The following is an 18723-nucleotide window of genomic DNA, read 5'->3' on the forward strand; positions in this document are numbered from 1 at the left end:
AAATACCTTTGCTTGGACAGTTATATTTCTTATCAAATCCATTGACTATGGCTAAATCATTGAATCCACATGTAACTGAAAACATGTTCCATCATTTTCGAAGATTAGAATGTCATAATTGGGAAACATCCAGCGTTAACTCCTCGGTCCCTTTCGCACAGCCAGTGTTAACACCTCAGTCCCTTTCGCACAGCCAGTGTTAACACCTCAGTCCCTTTCGCACAGCCAGTGTTAACACCTCAGTCCCTTTCGCACAGTCAGCGTTAACTCCTCGGTCCCTTTCGCACAGCCAGTGTTAACACCTCAGTCCCTTTCGCACAGCCAGTGTTAACTCCTCGGTCCCTTTCGCACAGCCAGTGTTAACTCCTCGGTCCCTTTCGCACAGCCAGTGTTAACACCTCAGTCCCTTTCGCACAGCCAGTGTTAACTCCTCGGTCCCTTTCGCACAGCCAGTGTTAACACCTCAGTCCCTTTCGCACAGTCAGCGTTAACTCCTCGGTCCCTTTCGCACAGCCAGTGTTAACACCTCAGTCCCTTTCGCACAGCCAGTGTTAACACCTCAGTCCCTTTCGCACAGCCAGTGTTAACTCCTCGGTCCCTTTCGCACATCCAGCGTTAACTCCTCGGTCCCTTTCGCACAGCCAGTGTTAACACCTCAGTCCCTTTCGCACAGCCAGTGTTAACTCCTCGGTCCCTTTCGCACAGCCAGTGTTAACACCTCAGTCCCTTTCGCACAGCCAGTGTTAACTCCTCGGTCCCTTTCGCACAGCCAGTGTTAACACCTCAGTCCCTTTCGCACAGTCAGTGTTAACTCCTCGGTCCCTTTCGCACAGCCAGTGTTAACTCCTCGGTCCCATTCGCACAGCTAGACTCAGGGCAAAGCTTGCTCAATCATGCCCCAACTGCAAAAAAGTACCTTCGTACTTGTGTGGCACTTTTCCCCCATATTGGGACAAATTAATTTGTGCCATCTTTGGGGGTAGGCGCATGCCTGCTGGGAGCTGAGTTGATACAGCCCCAAAACACTTTACATTGAGGGCCCTGACAGTCCAGTTGTATTTGAATCCAGAGGTGAAAGATGAATGTCTAACCCACTGTATCCCCCAGATTTCCATTTACTTTCATTGCTATGCTTGAAGTGGAAGACTGTAATGGCGATCATTGGCAATGCAGTTGGTATATTGGGCAGGGTTTTCCCTGCGGGCTTCTGAAGTCTGCCATCAGGCTCAAATGGGGGTCAGAGGCTCGTACTGTGGAGGAAGCACTCACTCACTCTGATTTACCCCAGGGCAGCCAATTAATGGTTAGAGGGCAGGCTGACCATCCAATTCAGGATAGTGGATGGGGTCTCAGCTGAAGAGCCAATCAGACTCCCTCCAGCAAGCAAGCAGCAGGATGCCATTGCAAGTAAGCGAGGAAGAGGGCATTCCCAAACTTTAGGAGACCTCACTCCAACTTCCTTAAATTTAAAACATAGATTTAGGAGCTGGACTACCACTTACAAGGGGACCTCCAGCTGCTTCTACTGAAGCCAGGCAGACAGAGAGGACCTCTAAGCCTGCCTGGAATGCTGGACTCCGGTCTACTGCTGGGAGGTCATATACAGGTAGCTAAACTGCACCCTGCCGCCTCTGGGAATCTGGAGGCCAACTAGGATTTTCCAGTCTTCCAACTGAGAAATCCCAATTGGCCTTCAATAATTGATCAGAACTGGCCACTGATTAGCTGCATTGGCTACCAATTGCTTGCAAAAGAATAGCTCAGGAGCAGGGTGGACCTGGGAAACCATAGCAGGAGCAGAATGGAACTGGCTGGTGGCGTAAAATACTGCATTGTTGCAAGTCCATTCAAGGCCTTGGAAGACGTTAAATTCTCCCCCATTAGATCATAGGTATACAAAGCCTTCATATTTACATAGATAAATCTCCACCACAAGAGCCAGGGTTACCTTTGCTCAAATCATAGTGTACAATAGCCCTGAACCCATGATAGAACTTAATTATAAATATTTCATATTGTAGTGAAATGGCCTACTAAATTGCAGGCACTACATTTGTAAATTGTGATGCTGTTCCTGTGATACTGTTCCTGTTCTTTGTGCAATAATTGCGATTTTTTACAAAGGCCTGAATTCCTGATCACTATATTTATATATTCCCTTCTAGACGTCTGTGGGAACTGGTTACCAATGCTCTGCAAGATGGCAATATTGGTGCAGCAACTGAGTACAAGCACCTCCTGGAAGAGCGGCAGAGAGTTGAGGAAAGACAACGTGCAGCAACAAACACTCTTTGGAAGCCTAAATATTTTCGAAAAGAGGTAATTAAAAGTCCAGCAGTTTAACAGTCAGTTGAGAAAAAACAGTGAAATAATGACCCAGTACATTCTGCATAACCTGACTATAGATTTAATGAATTCTAATAATTGGTTAACTCCTTGGTGGCACTACATAATGGAGTGTCAGCAACCTGCATTCGTCTAGGTTTTCCTGTTTGGCCTTGTCATTCTCTGGGGTGGGTTTTAAGGATGGTCTTGAAGGTGTAGAGTGAGGTAGACAGGTTTAGTTCAGGCGCCTAAACCGCTGAAGGCACAGCCACCAATGGTGGGACAAGGAAGAGGGGAATGCACATGACGCCAGAGATGGAGGAGCACTCAGTTCTCAGAATGTTATAGGATGACAGGCGATTACAGAGATAGGAAGTGCAGTGATAGCATGGTTGTGTTGTAATTCACCGACTGACCACTAGGAGTCTCATTAGTATATAAGTGAATGTTAGAATCAGGTGACCTCAGACTGACTGGAGAATTGGAAGAGAGAGGTTGTTTGTTTGTATATGTTAATACTGTTATTCATCTGTTGTTTTGTATACAGTTGGCCCACAGTTAATGTTAATAAATTATCTATAGCTTTAGCTACAAGTGTTCTTGTAATATAAATCAGGCCATCCAACAAGAACATTACATGGTACCAGGGTTGGATGGTATTAAACACTGGGGGAAAAAAACAAGCCTGCCACGAGGTCTACAGAGATTTGAAGATTTTGCAGACTGAAAGAATTAACAACATGGAGACGTTGAAGCCACCAATGAGTCTCAGATTTCATGGTAATGTGGACAGCAACTGGAATGTGTTTAAACAGCAATTTAATCTGTTTCTTGCTGCAGTAAATTTAGGCGATCAATCAGATTCAAGTAAGGTAGTGATGCTCCTAACAGCAGCAGGGCCCAAAGCAGTTGCGGTGTTTAATACGTTTAAATTTGCAAACGATGAAGATAATAAAAATTTTAATGAAGTAATTCAAAGATTTGATGCAGAAAGAATTAAATTTATGAGCGTAATGTGTTTAGATCACAATTACAGAAGACAGAAGAGTCCGTAGATTATTTTGTCGTGCTGTGTTCTCTGCTCCTTAGACGATCCAACACGGTTGCGGATGGTACAACTCAGTTTTATTGCTAACAATATTTACAATGATAAACTGGTTACTGTGGTTCGTTCATTACCCTTGAATCTGTGGACCTAGCCCTAACACTATCTTGGAGAAGCACTCAGCACATGGTGAAGTCGCTTGCTGTGAGCTCTGTGCCCTGAGCTGTCTCCTGCTGGAATGGACCACAAGTGTCGTGTTCCCCGTTTTATAGTGTGTATGCTCTTGCCTGTTATTGGCTGTGGTGTTGTGTGTGTATTGATTGGTCCGTTGATCTGTCCATCAGTATGTATGTGTGTTTGCACCATGATGTTTATCTGAATATCATGACATCCCCCCTTTTTTACAAGAACATATGCCTATGTGGTTATAAATAGAGATGTGTACTGAGTGCAGCTGAATGTGTGTGTGTGCAATATCTACTGCATGTACATGAAGCTAACCTATATACAAGGGGCAATGTCAGGTGCGACATAGCAACAAGGTTGTACCATAAACAAAAGACGGGGAAATGTTGAACGTCAAAATGAACTCCTGTAACGACAAGGAAAAATAGAAACATATTAACACAGTGGTATTATGCATCAGTGAGTTCAATGTTCAAACAGGCTCATAAGTCCAGTCCAGTAGGTGGGCGACGAATTCGGGTTAACTGCCTCAAGGGTGTGTGAGGATCCACCGGCTGAGGAATGGGCCTGGCCACGGGCGACGACGGAATGGGCATGGTGGCAGGAAGCTCCACGAAGTTGACATCAGGAACAACAGGAGGGCGTGGTACCGGTGTAAGTTCCCATAGCGAGCGTGGAAGCAGGCAAAGAGCCCGGCGATTGCACCTGCGAATGGAGCCATCAGGCATGCGAACCAGGAACGAGCGGGGAGCCACCCGTCGGAGAACTACGGCAGGTGCTGACCAGCTACCTTCTGGTAGGTGGATGCGGACGTCGTCTCCAGGCGCCAGGGCGGGAAGATCAGTTGCCCGTGTGTCATATGCCATCTTCTGGCGAACGCGCTGCTGATGCATCCTGTGCAGTACCGGAGCATGGTTGGTTGTGGGGACCAGAATGGATGGCACAGTGGTCCTGAGGGCGCGACCCATCAACAGCTGGGCTGGTGAGAGGCCAGTGGCCAGTGGGGCCGAGCGATAGGCTAGCAGGGCTAGGCAGAAATCCGATCCCGCAGCAGCAGCCTTGCAGAGGAGCCGCTTGACGATGTGAATGCCTTTCTCCGCCTTTCCATTGGACTGGGGATGCAGAGGGCTGAACGTCACGTGTGTGAAGCCATACGAAGCAGCAAAGGATGTCCATTCCTGGCTGGCAAAACAGGGCCCATTGTCCGACATGACAGTAATCGGAATGCCGTGGCGAGCAAAGGTATCTGTGCAGGCCCTTATGACAGCAGACAATGTCAAATAGTGTAGGCGTATGACCTCTGGATAGTTTGAAAAGTAATCAATGACGATTACATAGTCCCTGCCGAGCGCGTGAAAAAGGTCCACACCCACCTTCGCCCAGGGGGATGTCACCAGCTCATGGGGCTGAAGAGTCTCAGGAGGTTGCGCCGGCTGAAATCTTTGGCAGGTGGGGCAGTTGAGCACCATACTGGCAATGTCATCACTGATGCCCGGCCAGTATACCGCCTCTCGGGCCCTCCGCCTGCACTTCTCGACCCCCAGATGGCCTTCGTGTAGTTGGTCGAGGACCAGCTTGTGCATGCTGTGCGGAATCACAATCCGGTCCAGCTTTAGGAAGACACCATCAATGACGGCCAAGTCGTCCTGGACATTGTAGAACTGCGGGCACTGTCCTTGGAGCCACCCTCCCGTCATGTGGCGCATCACACGTTGTAGAAGGGGGTCAGCCGCAGTCTCCCGGTGAATACGGGCCAGACTGGAGTCGTCAGCTGGCAGATTTGCCGATGTGAAAACCACCTGCGCTTCGACCTGACAGACGAACCCCTCCGAGTCGGGCGGTGTGCTCACTGCTCTAGATAGGGCATCCGCAATGATAAGGTCCTTTCCCGGGGTGTAGACCAGTTGGAAATCGTACCTCCTGAGCTTGAGTAGGATGCGCTGGATGCGAGGGGTCATTTCATTCAGATCCTTATGTATGATGCTGACCAGGGGGCGATGGTCAGCCTCAACGGTAAACTGGGGGAGACCATACACGTAGCAATGGAATTTGTCTATTCCGGTTAGCAAACCCAGGCACTCCTTTTCGATCTGCGCGTAGCGCTGTTCTGTGGGGGTCATGGCCCCGAGGCATAGGCGACCGGGGCACATGACGCAGTGTCATCCCGCTGTAGGAGTACCGCCCCAATGCCGGACTGGCTGGCATCAGTCGAAATGTTAGTGTCACGAGATGTGTCGAAAAACGCCAATACCAGGGCTGTGGTGAGCTTAATTTTGAGCTCCTCCCATTCCTTCTGGTGTGCGCGCAACCACTGGAACTCCGTGGACTTCTTTACTAGGTGGCGAAGAGCTGTCGTGTGGGAGGCAAGGTTGGGAATGAACTTCCCCAGAAAGTTGACCATGCCTAGGAAGCGTAGCACTGCTTTCTTGTCTGCCGGCTGCGGCATGGCTGTAATGGCGCTCACTTTGTCTGCATCCGGACGGACCCCTGACTGGGATATGTGGTCCCCCAGAAACTTCAGCTCGGTTTGGCCGAAAGAACATTTGGCTCGGTTGAGGCGCAGACCGTTTTCGCGTATCCGCACAAAGACGCGCTGGAGGCGATTGATGTGCTCCTGTGGTGTGGTGGACCAGATGATGATGTCGTCAATGTAGACGCGCACCCCTTCGATGCCCTCCATCATCTGTTCCATGATCCTGTGAAAGACCTCGGATGCCGAGATGATGCCAAATGGCATACTGTTGTAGCAGAACCTGCCGAAAGGAGTGTTGAAGGTGCACAGCTTCCTGCTGGACTGGTCCAGTTGGATCTGCCAAAAACCCTTCGAGGCATCCAGTTTTGTAAAGATTTTAGCCCTGGCCATTTCGCTCGTGATCTCTTCCTGTTTGGGTATGGGGTAGTGTTCCCTCATTATTTTGTTGTTGAGGTCTTTTGGATCAATGCAGATCCGGAGCTCGCCAGAGGGCTTCTTAACACACACCATGGAGCTGCCCCATGGCGTGGGCTCCGTGACCCGGGATAGCACCCCTTGGTCCTGGAGATCCTGCAGCTGCTGCTTGAGGCGGTCTTTGAGTGGCGCTGGGACCCTGCGAGGTGCGTGAATGACCGGGGTGGCGTCTGGTTTGAGTCGTATTCTGTAGGTATAGGGCAGTGTGCCCATGCCCTCGAATGCCTCCTGGTTGTAGGCGAGGAGCGATTGAAGCTGTGCCCTAAATTCTGCATCCGGGAAGTCTGATGTGCCTTCTTGAGACAGAGCGTGGACCCGCTGCACAAGGTGGAGAACCTTGCATGCCTGTGCGCCTAGCAGGGAGTCCTTTGATGATCCGACTATTTTGAATGAGAGTGTGGCCGTGTAAGTGTTGTGAGTCACCTGGAGCTGGCAGGATCCCATGGCCGGGATAACGTTTCCATTGTAGTCGACCATCTTGCAACGGGATGGCCGAATTGGTGGTCTGACCTTCATGGCGTAGAAGGCTGACCATGCTATGAGGTTGGCGGAGGCGCCAGTGTCCAGACGGAATGTTATCGGTGATCGGTTGACCGTTAGGGTGGCACACCATTCATCACCCGGATTGACACTGTTCACTTGCAACGGCTGGTAGGTCCTGCCTGGAGATATCCGTTTCCTATCAATGACCGCAACACGGAAGGAGTCCCGGTCGTCTGTGTCACTGGTCTAGATATCGTCTGGGCACGACTCGTAGTAAGGAGGCTGAATGGTCCGCACGTCCCTGCGAGGTTGTCGGAATTGGGGAGCATTGCAGCTTGAGCTGCTCGACAGCAGGCAGCGTAGTGGCCCATTTTGCCACAGCGGAGGCATTGTCGTTTTTTTGCCGGACATTGCCGCTTTAAATGTGCGGCTGTATTGGAGTAATAACAGAGAAGAAGAATTTTTTGGAGACATATAAAAATTCTCCAGCACTTAAAAAAATGCAAACTGACGCTCCATTTAAAATGAATGCAGTTGATGAGGACAAATGGCTGATACCACTTGAAGTGAAAGGTACAGAGGTCTAATTGAAGTTAGATACTGGTATCAAAGCCAATTTAATCAGCATGACTGATTTTAAAAATCTAAAACTTCAGCCGATTAGAAAAAATCACAAAATATCACTGAGAGATTATAATGGTTCAAGCATTAAATGTTATGGTGCTTGTGACCTGCGTGTGGTGGTTAAGAACGCAGTTCATTCTGTATTGTATCCAAGGGCTTGGATTCGTTATTAGGTGATCAGTCTTGTGAAGAATTAGGTCTTGTGCAGTTGGTATGTAGCATCCACAACGGATTGGATCAACACTCTAAAGATTCTGAGAACATTATCAGCAAATTCAGCGATGTGTTCACTGATTTTAGTGCACTACCATTCGCCAATGAGATACAATTTAAAGAAGATGCAAACTATTAGTAGTGAAATTGCCGAAGATGTAGATCTGCATGTTAATCTCATTTCTACCCTACCACCTGTATCAGATACAAAACCACATGTTATCAAGAAGATAGAAGAACCTACCATTGGGGTAAATTCCACGGTATGTGTGAAACAAAAAAATGGTGATGCTCGTTATAGGCATGGATCCCAAAGATTTTAACAAAAAAGTGTACATGTTGTAAAACAATCATTACAGAAACAATGGACAGACAATCTGATCCATATCTCGCAAAATCACGTTACAAAATGTTACCAGTGTCGTATGGTAGATCGCCAGCAGAGATATTCATGAATAGAAGGTTGCGTATCACACTTTCATATTTGGAAAAGAAGGAGGAGAATGCAGTGGTACTGCAGGAAATGCAAAACAAAAGCAGTTCTATGATAGAGGGCGTCATTCTCCGACCCCCCAGAGGGTCGGAGAATGGCCGTTGGCCGCCGTGAATCCCGCCCCCCGCCGGTTGCCGAAGTCTCCGAAGGGAGAAAAGTCGGCGGGGCGTTAATGTCGCCGCTGCCGTCGGAGAATGTCACGGGTCTGCGCAAGGCAGCCGATTTTCGGCCTGCCGATATTCTCCCTTCCGGATGGGCCGAAGTCCCGTCGACGTGGTGACCGTTCACTTCGACGTAAATTAAACCTCCTTTTCATCGGTGTGACCCTGTGCTCCAGGTTCACGCCGACCAGTGTGGAGGTGAGTGACGGCCTGGGGGGTTGGCTCTGGGCAGGCGATGGCGTGGCCGCAGTCTGAATGTGTGAGGAGAGGTGTGTCTCGGGTTGTGTGTGTGTGTGTGTGTGTGTGGCGGGGGGGGGGTGGTTAGAGTGGGCTGGGCTCCGGGGGAGTGCCGGGAGGGGGGTCCGTGCCGGGGAGGGGGATGGGGTCCGTGCCGGGGAGGAGGTTGGGGGGGGTCCGTGCCGGGGAGGAGGTTGGGGTCCGTGCCGGGGAGGGGGATGGGGGGTCCGTGCCGGGGAGGAGGTTGGGGTCCGTGCCGGGGAGGGGGATGGGGGTTCCGTGCCGGGGAGGGGGATGGGGGGTCCGTGCCGGGGAGGAGGTTGGGGGGGAACGTGCAGGGGAGGAGGTTGGGGTCCATGCCGGGGAGGAGGTTGGGGGGGTCCGTGCCGGGGAGGAGGTTGGGGGGGGGGGTCCGTGCCGGGGAGGGGGGTAGGGGGTCCTTGCCGGGGAGGAGGTTGGGGTTCGTGCCGGGGAGGAGGTTGGGGGGGGTCCGTGCCGGGGAGGAGGATGGGGGTCCGTGCCGGGGAGGAGGGTGGGGTCCGTGCCGGGGAGGAGGGTGGGGTCCGTGCCGGGGAGGAGGTTGGGGGGGGGTCCGTGCCGGGGAGGAGGTTGGGGGGGTCCGTGCCGGGGAGGAAGTTGGGGGGGGTCCGTGCCGGGGAGGGGGATGGGGGGTCCGTGCCGGGGAGGGGGATGCGAGGGCAAGTGAGTTGGTCCATCTGGCCAGGTGCCAGCCTCCCAACAGTTGGACCCATGCGGTCCATGCCACCTGGCTGGGGGGAGGAGGGGATATGGGCAATGATGACATGTCGTCGTCCCCCCCCCCCCGCCCCCCACCAGGTCGTCATGTTTTCCGATCGTCCAGCGATGTTGGCCGCTGTGGTGGCAGCCGCTAATGTCTATGTTGCCCTGGATGAGGAGGAGGAGCGTGCCAGAGATGCGGCGCAGGCTGCCGCAGAGGGACAGGCGGCGGCCGCCCAGGCTGGAGGGACACCTGACCGACAGGACGAGGAGGGGGAGGAGGACGTCGTGGCCCCACGGCAACGGAGGCACCGTTGTGTACCGGCCCCGGCAATCATACCAGGACCTCACGGACCGGGAATGCAGGAGGAGACTCCGGACGAGGCGGGAAACCGTGGCACACATCTGCCACCTGCTGGCACACCTGTCACCGCGTGGCACTGGCGGGGGACACCCTCTCCCCGTGTCCGTCAAGGTTACGGTGGCCCTGAACTTTTATGCAACGGGGTCATTCCAGGCACCGAGTGGGGACCTGTCCGGCATATCGCAGACATCGCAGACATCGGTGCATCGGTGCATCGACAGATGCCCTATATGCCATGGCGCACCGCTACATCCGCTTCCCTGTGGACTGGGCCAGCCAAGATGCCCGGGCCGTGGGCTTCTCTGCCGTGGCCGGGTTCCCCATGGTCCAGGGCGCGATTGATGGGATGGACGTCGCCGTGCGGCCACCTGCAGATAACAGGGCCGTGTTCACCAATAGGAAGGGGACCTATTCGATGAACATACAGGTGGTCTGCGACCACCGCATGATGATCCTGCACGTCTGCGCCCGTTACCCAGGCAGTGTACACGACTCATACGTGTTGTCGCGGTCATCCATCCCCGGCATGTACGAGGGACGCCATCCCCGGCTGAGGGGCTGGTTGCTGGGCGACAGGGGCTACCCATTGCGATCGTGGCTGATGACGCCTATACGGAGGCCACGCAATGAGGCGGAGAACCGCTACAATGATGCCCATGTGGCGACAAGGGGAGTGATAGAGAGGTGCTTTGGGGTGCTGAAAATGCGTTTCAGGTGCCTGGACCTCTCTGGGGGCGCCCTCCAGTATCGGTCAGATAGGGTCGGCCGCATCATTGTGGTGTGCTGCGTCCTGCACAACATAGCCCAGCAGAGGGGCGATGTGCCACAGGCAGAGGAGGAGCAGCAGGAAGAGGCGCAGTCCTCCCCAGATGAGGGGGATGGGGGTAATGGTCAGGGCAGACGGGGTAGACACAGGCGGGTGGCTGTCCACCGTTACCGGCTGGCCCAACGGGCACGGGACAGACTGATAGCCGCCCACTTCACTGACTAGATGGGCGTGGGAATCGGGTAGTATGGCCACAGACCGCACACCATGGCAACAGCCGACCACCCACACCCCCCACCCATCCACCCACCCAGCACCCTCACCCCCCTCCCCAACCACACCCACCCCACCCGCATGCACACCACACACCCCCATTGCCGATCCACCTGCGGCACAACGGGCCGGGCTCTCACAGTTGCGGGTGGACGCGTGTCTATTGCAGGCCATGGAGGATGATGACAACCCGCCCTGCAATGAGCTCCTGGCTCCACATCGTTGGACTATGTCTGACCCATGGCCACAGTACCACCATCCACCCGGACCATCCCTGCATGCGGCTGTGACACTGCAGCGTACGGTCCCGTCCTCTGCCCGGGGGGATGTTGATGGCGGCCCAGGGGGAACGGGGCAGACTCACCTGGGGCTGAGGTAAGACCACCCCTCACACACACACTTGCGCTCAACATACATGACACCCCCGCACGCTTTGGACAGAGCACAAAGGCAGCTTCTGTAGGTGTAACATTGACTTTAATAACCAAAGGAGTTCATGCACGTGCCCTAGCCCCTAAAACTCATCTGTGCCCTGCACCCGTGCCAACTTACTCAGTGTCTAATTGTTTGGCCTTACGGGCCCTTTGACTCCGTCTACGTGGTTCCCCAGACGGTACAACAGAACTGGAGGTGGACTCCTGTGATTCCTGCCCTCTGACACTGGATCCCTTTGACGGCCGTTTCCTGGGGCGTCCTGGCCTCGATGGGCATGGCTGCGGCCAGGGCGACTGGGATGGCGAGCTGCCAGCCTGTCCTGCCCGTTGCCCACCCGATGCACCTGGGACGGAAGGGGGGGAGTCCGAGGTGTTGCGGTGTTCCGGGACCTCCCTTACACGGGGACCCGGGACGGACCACACCACCTCCTCCTCCCTCTGGGTGCCTGATGGCCCCCAGGCCTCTACATGGGTGGGGGATGCGAACGGACTGGCCATCCGACGCCCCCCCCCGACATCTGGCGCTGCCAGTCCTGGAGGCCCGTGCTGGTATCGACAGGGGTCTGCAGGTTTGCAGCCATGGAGCCCAGGGGGTTGGCAAACCCTGTCTGTGACAGTGCGACGCCGGCTCGCACATGGCCACTGGCGCCGATGCCCTCAGCGATGGCCTGCAGAGACTGGGCCATGGCCTGCAGAGACTGGGCCATGGCCTGCTGAGACTGGGCTATGGTGTTGAGCGCCTCTGCCATCTGGCGCTGGCACTGGCTCATGGCCTCCTGTGAGAGGGCAGCCATGTCCTGGGCCACAGATGCCGCCTGCACGGAAAGCCCCAGGCTTCGCAAACCGTTCCCCATGTCTGACACCGTCGCACCCATTGCCTCCACCGCGGACGCCACCCGTGCGGTGTCGGCCTGGGTGGCACGTATGACCGGCACCACTTCCAGCTCCTGGACGCGGGTGGACTCCTCCACCTGCGACTGCAGCCGCCGCAAGCCGGCCGTCACCCTCTTCGCTCGTCTCCGGGTCGGTGGTTGCATCGGATCTATGTGTGAGTGTGGTAACTCCAGGAACCCGGGATCCATCTGGGCGGCAGATGTTCGCTTGGGCTGGGCTGCCCTCCGACCGCCTGGCCCCTCTGCTGCTCCTACCTCCATCTGCTGTACCGGGACGGCTGTGTTGTGCGCACCAGTGAGTGTACCAGACGCCTCATCACTAAAGTGCCCAACCGAGGTGAGTGTTTCTGCGATGGTGGAGGGTGTTGGTGACAGCAGTGGCGTTGTGTCGTGCTCTTCATCCCACTCTGAGTCCATGGCACTTTGGGGTGGGGGTTCGTCTCCACCCATCCACTCTGAGTCACTGTCCGGTATTTCGTCTCCCTGGGTAGTGCTGTCCTGGGTAGGGGTGTCCTGGGTAGTGGTGTCCTGGGTAGTGGTGTCCTGGGTAGTGGTGTCCTGGGTAGTGGTGGCCTGGCTCGGATGTGACGGGGGCGTGTGACTGCCCCCCTCGTCGCTGGGTGGTCGCTCCCGCACGTGACGGGGGTGTCGTCTCCCTGTTGCTCCAGGTCTCTCCGTCTCCCGTGGTGTGCGAGGGGCATCCTGCGGGCGTCGCATGCTGGAGGGTCCGGGTCTCTCTGTCTCCCGTGGCCTCCGAGGGGCATCCTGCGGGCGTCGCATGCTGGAGGGTCCGGGTCTCTCTGTTTCCCGTGGCCTCCGAGGGGCATCCTGCGGGCGTCGTATGCTGGAGGGTCCGGATCTCTCCGTCTCCCGTGGCCTCCGAGGGGCATCCTGCATCTGCGGGGATGGGTGCCTGGACGTTTGCTCCTGCGATACACAATGAAGCAGGGCAGCACGGTAGCATTGTGGTTAGCACAATTGCTTCACAGCTCCAGGGTCCCAGGTTCGATTCCGGCTTGGGTCACTGTCTGTGCGGAGTCTGCACATCCTCCCCGTGTGTGCGTGGGTTTCCTCCGGGTGCTCCGGTTTCCTCCCGCAGTCCAAAGATGTGCAGGTTAGGTGGATTGGCCATGATAAATTGCCCTTAGTGTCCAAAATTGCCCTTAGTGTTGGGTGGGGTTACTGGGTTATGGGGATAGGGTGGAGGTGTTGACCTTGGGTGGGGTGCTCTTTCCATGAGCCGGTGCAGACTCGATGGGCTGAATGGCCTCCTTCTACACTGTAAAATCTATGATCTATGAAGCATGCATGGTTAGACACGCAGGCAGTGATCAGGTGATATGGGGAGGGGGATATAGGGGAGGGGGGATATGGGGACGGGCTGTCGGTGGCTCACTTGCTAGTACGCCCCCGACCTCTGCACCAGCAACCTCCCGGTCGTCAGGTCCGCCAGCCAGTTCCAGGGCCCTTTCCTCATGTTTGGTCAGTGGCCTCTCATCAGCGGGGCCTCCTCCAGTCCTCACATGCTCCCTATTGTTGTGTGCTCGCTTCTCCTGTGGGGGGTGGGGGGGGGGGGCGGTGGTGGCAGGGGTAAAAGGCAACACTGTTAGGCAGGTATATGAATGCACGCCATTGGTTGCGCGTGCATTGCAGAGGTTAAGGTTAGGGCTGGATTCACTTGGGGATATGGGGGAGGGGGGATATGGGAAGGGGGGATATGGGGGAGCGGGGGATATAGGGGATATGGGGAGGTGGGATATGGGGGAGGGGGATATTGGGGATATGGGGGAGGGGGGATATGGGGGAGGGTGGATATCGGGGAGGGGGGATATGGGATGGGGGATATGGGGGAGGGGGGGATATGTGGTAGGGGGGATATGGGGGAGGGGGGATATGGGGGAGGGGGGATATGGGGGAGGGGGGATATGGGGGAGGGGGGATATGGGGGAGGCTCACCCTGCCTGCTCTGACGAGGTCGTTCACCTTCTTGTGGCACTGGGTGCCTGTCCGTGGTGTCAGGGCCGCCGCGGTGACGGCCTCTGCCACGTCCCTCCACAGATGCCGGCAGTGGCGTGGGGCACCTCTGAGGCCGTGCCCGGGATACAGGGCGTCCCTCCTCTGCTCCACTGCGTCCAGGAGCGCCTCCACATCCCGTGACTCGAACCTCGGGGCTGAGCGGCGGCCAGCCATCCAGTCGTGTGTTCCGGTCGGGTGTTCCGGTCGGGTGGGGGGAGCAGCGCGGCCTTATGAGCCGTCACGCCGTGCGGTGTGTACGATGCTGCACGGCGTGAACCACTGCGCAAGCGCGGATCCCGTTACGTCGCTGCTAGCCCATTTCGGGCCGGAGACCTTCGACCCATTTTTCCGACGTGACGCAAGTCGGATTTGCGCCATTTTTTGCGCCGATCGGCGGTCTTTGCGCCGATAACGGAGAATTTCGCCCAGAGTGTCTAGAACCTTGGGCACGATTCTCCAACCCCCCACCGGGTCGGAGAATAGCCGGGAGCCGGCGTGAATCCCGCCCCCGCCGTGTCGCGAATTCGCCGCCACCGGATATTCGGCGGGGGCGAGAAACGCGCCGCGCCAGTCAGCGGGAATCCCCCGGCGATTCTCAAGTCCGCGATGGGCCAAAGTCCCGCCGCTGTCAACCCACCCCAGCCGGCGTGGATTGAACCACCTTTGCGACGGTGGGACAAGGCGGTGCGGGTGGGCTCCGGGGTCCTGGGGGGGGGGGGCGCGGGGCGATCTGGCCTCGGAGGGTGCCCCCATGGTGGCCTGGCCCGCGATCGGGGCCCACCGATCCGCGGGCGGGCCTGGGCCGTGGGGGCACTCTTTTCCTTCGCCTTCGCCATGGTCTCCACTATGGCGGAGGCGGAAGAGACCCCCTCCACTGCGCTTGCGGGGGGATGCCGTGAGCGGCCGCTGACGCTCCCGCGCATGCGCCGCCCGGCAAAGTCATTTCCGCGCCGGCTGGCGGGGCACCAAAGGCCTTTCCCGCCAGCTGGCGGGGCGGAAATCAGTCCGGCGGGGGCCTAGCCACTCAAGGTAACGGCCCCTCAAGTTGTGGAGAATTCTGCACCTTTGGGGCGGCGCGATGCTGGACTGATTCACGGCGTTTTTGGCGCCAGTCGGCGGACATCGCGCCGATTACAGAAAATCCCGCCCCTTACCACCTCTAAGTAGTGATGACATTGTGAGAATAGAAGATTCATTGGGGTATAGAGGATAGATGTGAAAGATGTTCAGGGAGCCCGGCGAACCATGTCCATATGTTTTGCCCGGCATTGGAGGGGTTCTGGAGAGGTGTGGCGGGAGTAATATCCCAGGTGGTGAAAGTCCGGGTCAAGCCAAGCTGGGGGCTAGCAATATTTGGAGTGGTGGATGAGCCGGGAGTGCAGGAGGCGAAAGAGGCCGGAATTCTGGCCTTTGCGTCCCTAGTAGCCCGGCGAAGGGTCTTGCTGTTGTGGAAGGAGGCGAAGCCCCCTAGCCTGGAGGCCTGGATTAACGACATGGCGGGGTTCATAAAATTGGAGAGAATTAAGTTTGCTTTGAGAGGGTCTGCACAGGGGTTCTACAGGCAGTGGCAACCGGTCCTAGTATATCTCGCGGAGCGTTAGAGGAAGGTCGTTCAGCAGCAGCAGCAACCCTGGGGGTGGGGAGTGGGGAACAAGAGACTGTTTGAGGGGATGGACGAGCGGGAGATAGCATGGAGGGTGGGGGGAAACGGTACGCGCGGCCAAGAGCCAGTGTATAAAGCTATGTAAATATACCATCTTGCCATGTATATATCTTGCTCAGGGGAGAATTTGCGCTATTTTGTTACGGGCGCGGGGGGGGGGGGGGGGGGGGGGGGGCGGCAACGAGGGGGGTGATTGTTTGTAAGGGGAAAAAAGTTGTGTTGTTAAAAAACCTTCATAAAAAATATTTATAATTTTTTTAAAAAGAGAATAGAAGATTCAGGCAATTGGTCGAGAAACGTCACTGCACTTGAAGAAGTAGCACCTCGTTCTGACAATGTACAGACAGAGGAAGGGTTGGTTTTAAGAAGAAATCATCGCACGCTCTTGAAAACCAGAGAAGATGTTCACAACGACGTGGTGGATGATGAATCTACATCAGTATCAACATAAGCTGCAGTGTCAGATATTACAATAATATAATATAATAATATAATATTCTTTATTGTCACAAGTAGGCTTACATTAACACTGCAATGAAGTTAATGTGAAAAGCCCCTCGTCACCACATTCTGGCGCCTGTTTGGTACACGGAGGGAGAATTCAGAATGTCCAAATTAACCTAACAGCACATCTTTTCTGACTTGTGGGAAGAAACCGGAGCACCGGGAGGAGACACGGGGAGAATGGTGCAGACTCCATACAGACAGTGACCCAAGCGGGAATCGAACCTGGGACCCTGGCGCTGTGAAGCAACAGTGCTAACTACTGTGCTACCATGGAGATCAGCAGTTCCTGAGCATGAGAATGTCATGGAGAACATTGAATCTACAAGTTCTGAGCAGCAAAGTCAAACTTTGAGACGATCAACCAGTCAGAAGAAAACCTGATTGACTCAATTTGTAGATTTGGATTATTTGTACATACTATGCTTATTGTTCTTGTGTTTGCGTGTGTGTATATATGATATATATGTATAATATATATTTATATATATTTTTGTTAAACCAGATTTAAAAGTTTTAAAAAATGAAAATTAATACTGTTGGACTCACAGGCTACTGATATCACATGTAAATATACTGATACTAATGTATTAATTGATTCTTTCAAAGGAAAGGGGATGTGGCGATATCATGGTTGTGTTGTAATTCACTGACTGACTACTAGGAGTCTCATTAGTATATAAGTGAATGTTAGAGTCAGGTGACCTCAGACTGGCGGGAGAGCAGTTGCTTATGCATGATCATACTGTTATTCAACTGTTTTGTATATAGTTGACCCACAGTTAATAGATCAATTATAGCTTTAGCTACAAGTGCTCTTTAAATATAAATCAGGCCATCCAATAAGAACATTACAGAAAGGAGCAAAGCCATTGAGGGATTTGAATTGCATATCGGAGCCATGTTGCTGGGAAGGGCTAAAAAGGGTTACAAACAAAGAATACATTTAAGGAAATCTTAACATTGACAAAATGCATTTGTTGATAGAAGAAAACTCAAGTTAAATCATTTTATTGTTTACTATGGACGGGATTCTTTGGCTGCGCCTGCCCGGCGACTGGAAATTTCCTGCCCGAGGTCAATGGACCTTTACATGGTCTGCGTCCCATCCATGGTGATCTTGTGGCAGACATGGTCGAAGAATCCAGCCCAATGTTTGTGACCTAGCATCAATCATAGTTTCAGGTGTTTCGTTCCACATTAACATTCTTACTTTTCCTTTACCATTGACCCTCAAAAATCTTTTGATGTCATGAAGGGAATAACCTGCCTTTTACTCACTCAAGCTTTTCCTTCTAAAGTTGTTACATGACAACCTCTAGAATGATCACAATGGCATTTTTGCAGCAGTATAAAAATGAGTGGTGTAATTGATTTAATTCTGCTTCACAGCATTTGAAAAACAAAACACTTGCCATATGTTCTTGAATAACTTTGAAAATATATACAGAGCATTAGAGATGAATTATTTATTGGATGGGCTGTCAGATTGTTGCCTGCTAGCTGGAATGTAGGAAACTGCTTCCATGAAATCTTAAAACTCACCAGTGCTAAAGCTACGGTGTGCCTGCATTGAGATGTCAAATAAATTCTCCCCCCCCCCCCCGCCCATTGCTCAGTGGCATTGTGCACCTAAGATGCTCTGAAAATGAATTTGTAATCCATTTATTTGGCAGTGTGATGGCCATTGGAATTTTTTAAAACGTTAAAATGTGTAAGAACGGCAAATGTAAATGTTGAAAAAGGGTTACATAGGACTTTTCTGCATTTTCCATGGATTATTGCGTTAGTTACTTGCAGCTCAAGATCATTTAAGAACATTTTTCCTCATTGTGGTAGTATGCATTAGGGGTCATGTGGGACTGTGAAGCCGTGATGTCATTGGCTGACAGATCCCGGGTCCTGGTTGGCTGTTGACCTCTAGCTCCGCCCTGTAGGCGGAGTATAAGAACCAGGAGTTCTCCCCCACAGGCCAGTCTGTTACTGAACTGCGGGGAACCAAGTCACGCTTAATAAAGCCTCATCGACTTCATCTCTATTCGTTCTCTCGTGAGTCTTTGTGTGCTACACTCATATACTGGAATTGGTAGAAAATTTGACATTTTATAATACACACATGATAACAAATTGCACCTGTGGGCCTTAGCAGCATTCCTGAAACCACCAGTTGATCAGCCCTCTTTTTGGAGCTAGTGATTTAGGGCACGATTCTCCCAAAAAATGTCTTTAGTTAATTTGTGGTGAGTTTTTCAGGGAGTTTCCTGCCGACTCTGCTGGTGAGCTCCCCACCGCTATTCAATGACACTTAGTCACTTTTTTGGGCCCTGGGGAGTTTCTCATCACTTTAGCCCACACTTA

General features: G+C 53.7%; 1 protein-coding gene across 1 annotated transcript in view; it reads left to right on the forward strand.

The window, feature by feature from the left end:
* LOC140425459 (oxysterol-binding protein-related protein 10-like) overlaps window positions 1–18723 on the forward strand; it is a 349560-nt gene that overhangs the window by 319503 nt on the left and 11334 nt on the right. Inside the window, exon 11 of the mRNA XM_072509757.1 lies at window positions 2166–2319. Coding sequence (XP_072365858.1) covers window positions 2166–2319 — 154 coding nt within the window. The remainder of the gene's footprint in view (window positions 1–2165; window positions 2320–18723) is intronic.

This window comes from Scyliorhinus torazame, chromosome 6 (assembly GCF_047496885.1).
Source record: "Scyliorhinus torazame isolate Kashiwa2021f chromosome 6, sScyTor2.1, whole genome shotgun sequence".
NCBI lineage: Eukaryota > Metazoa > Chordata > Chondrichthyes > Carcharhiniformes > Scyliorhinidae > Scyliorhinus > Scyliorhinus torazame.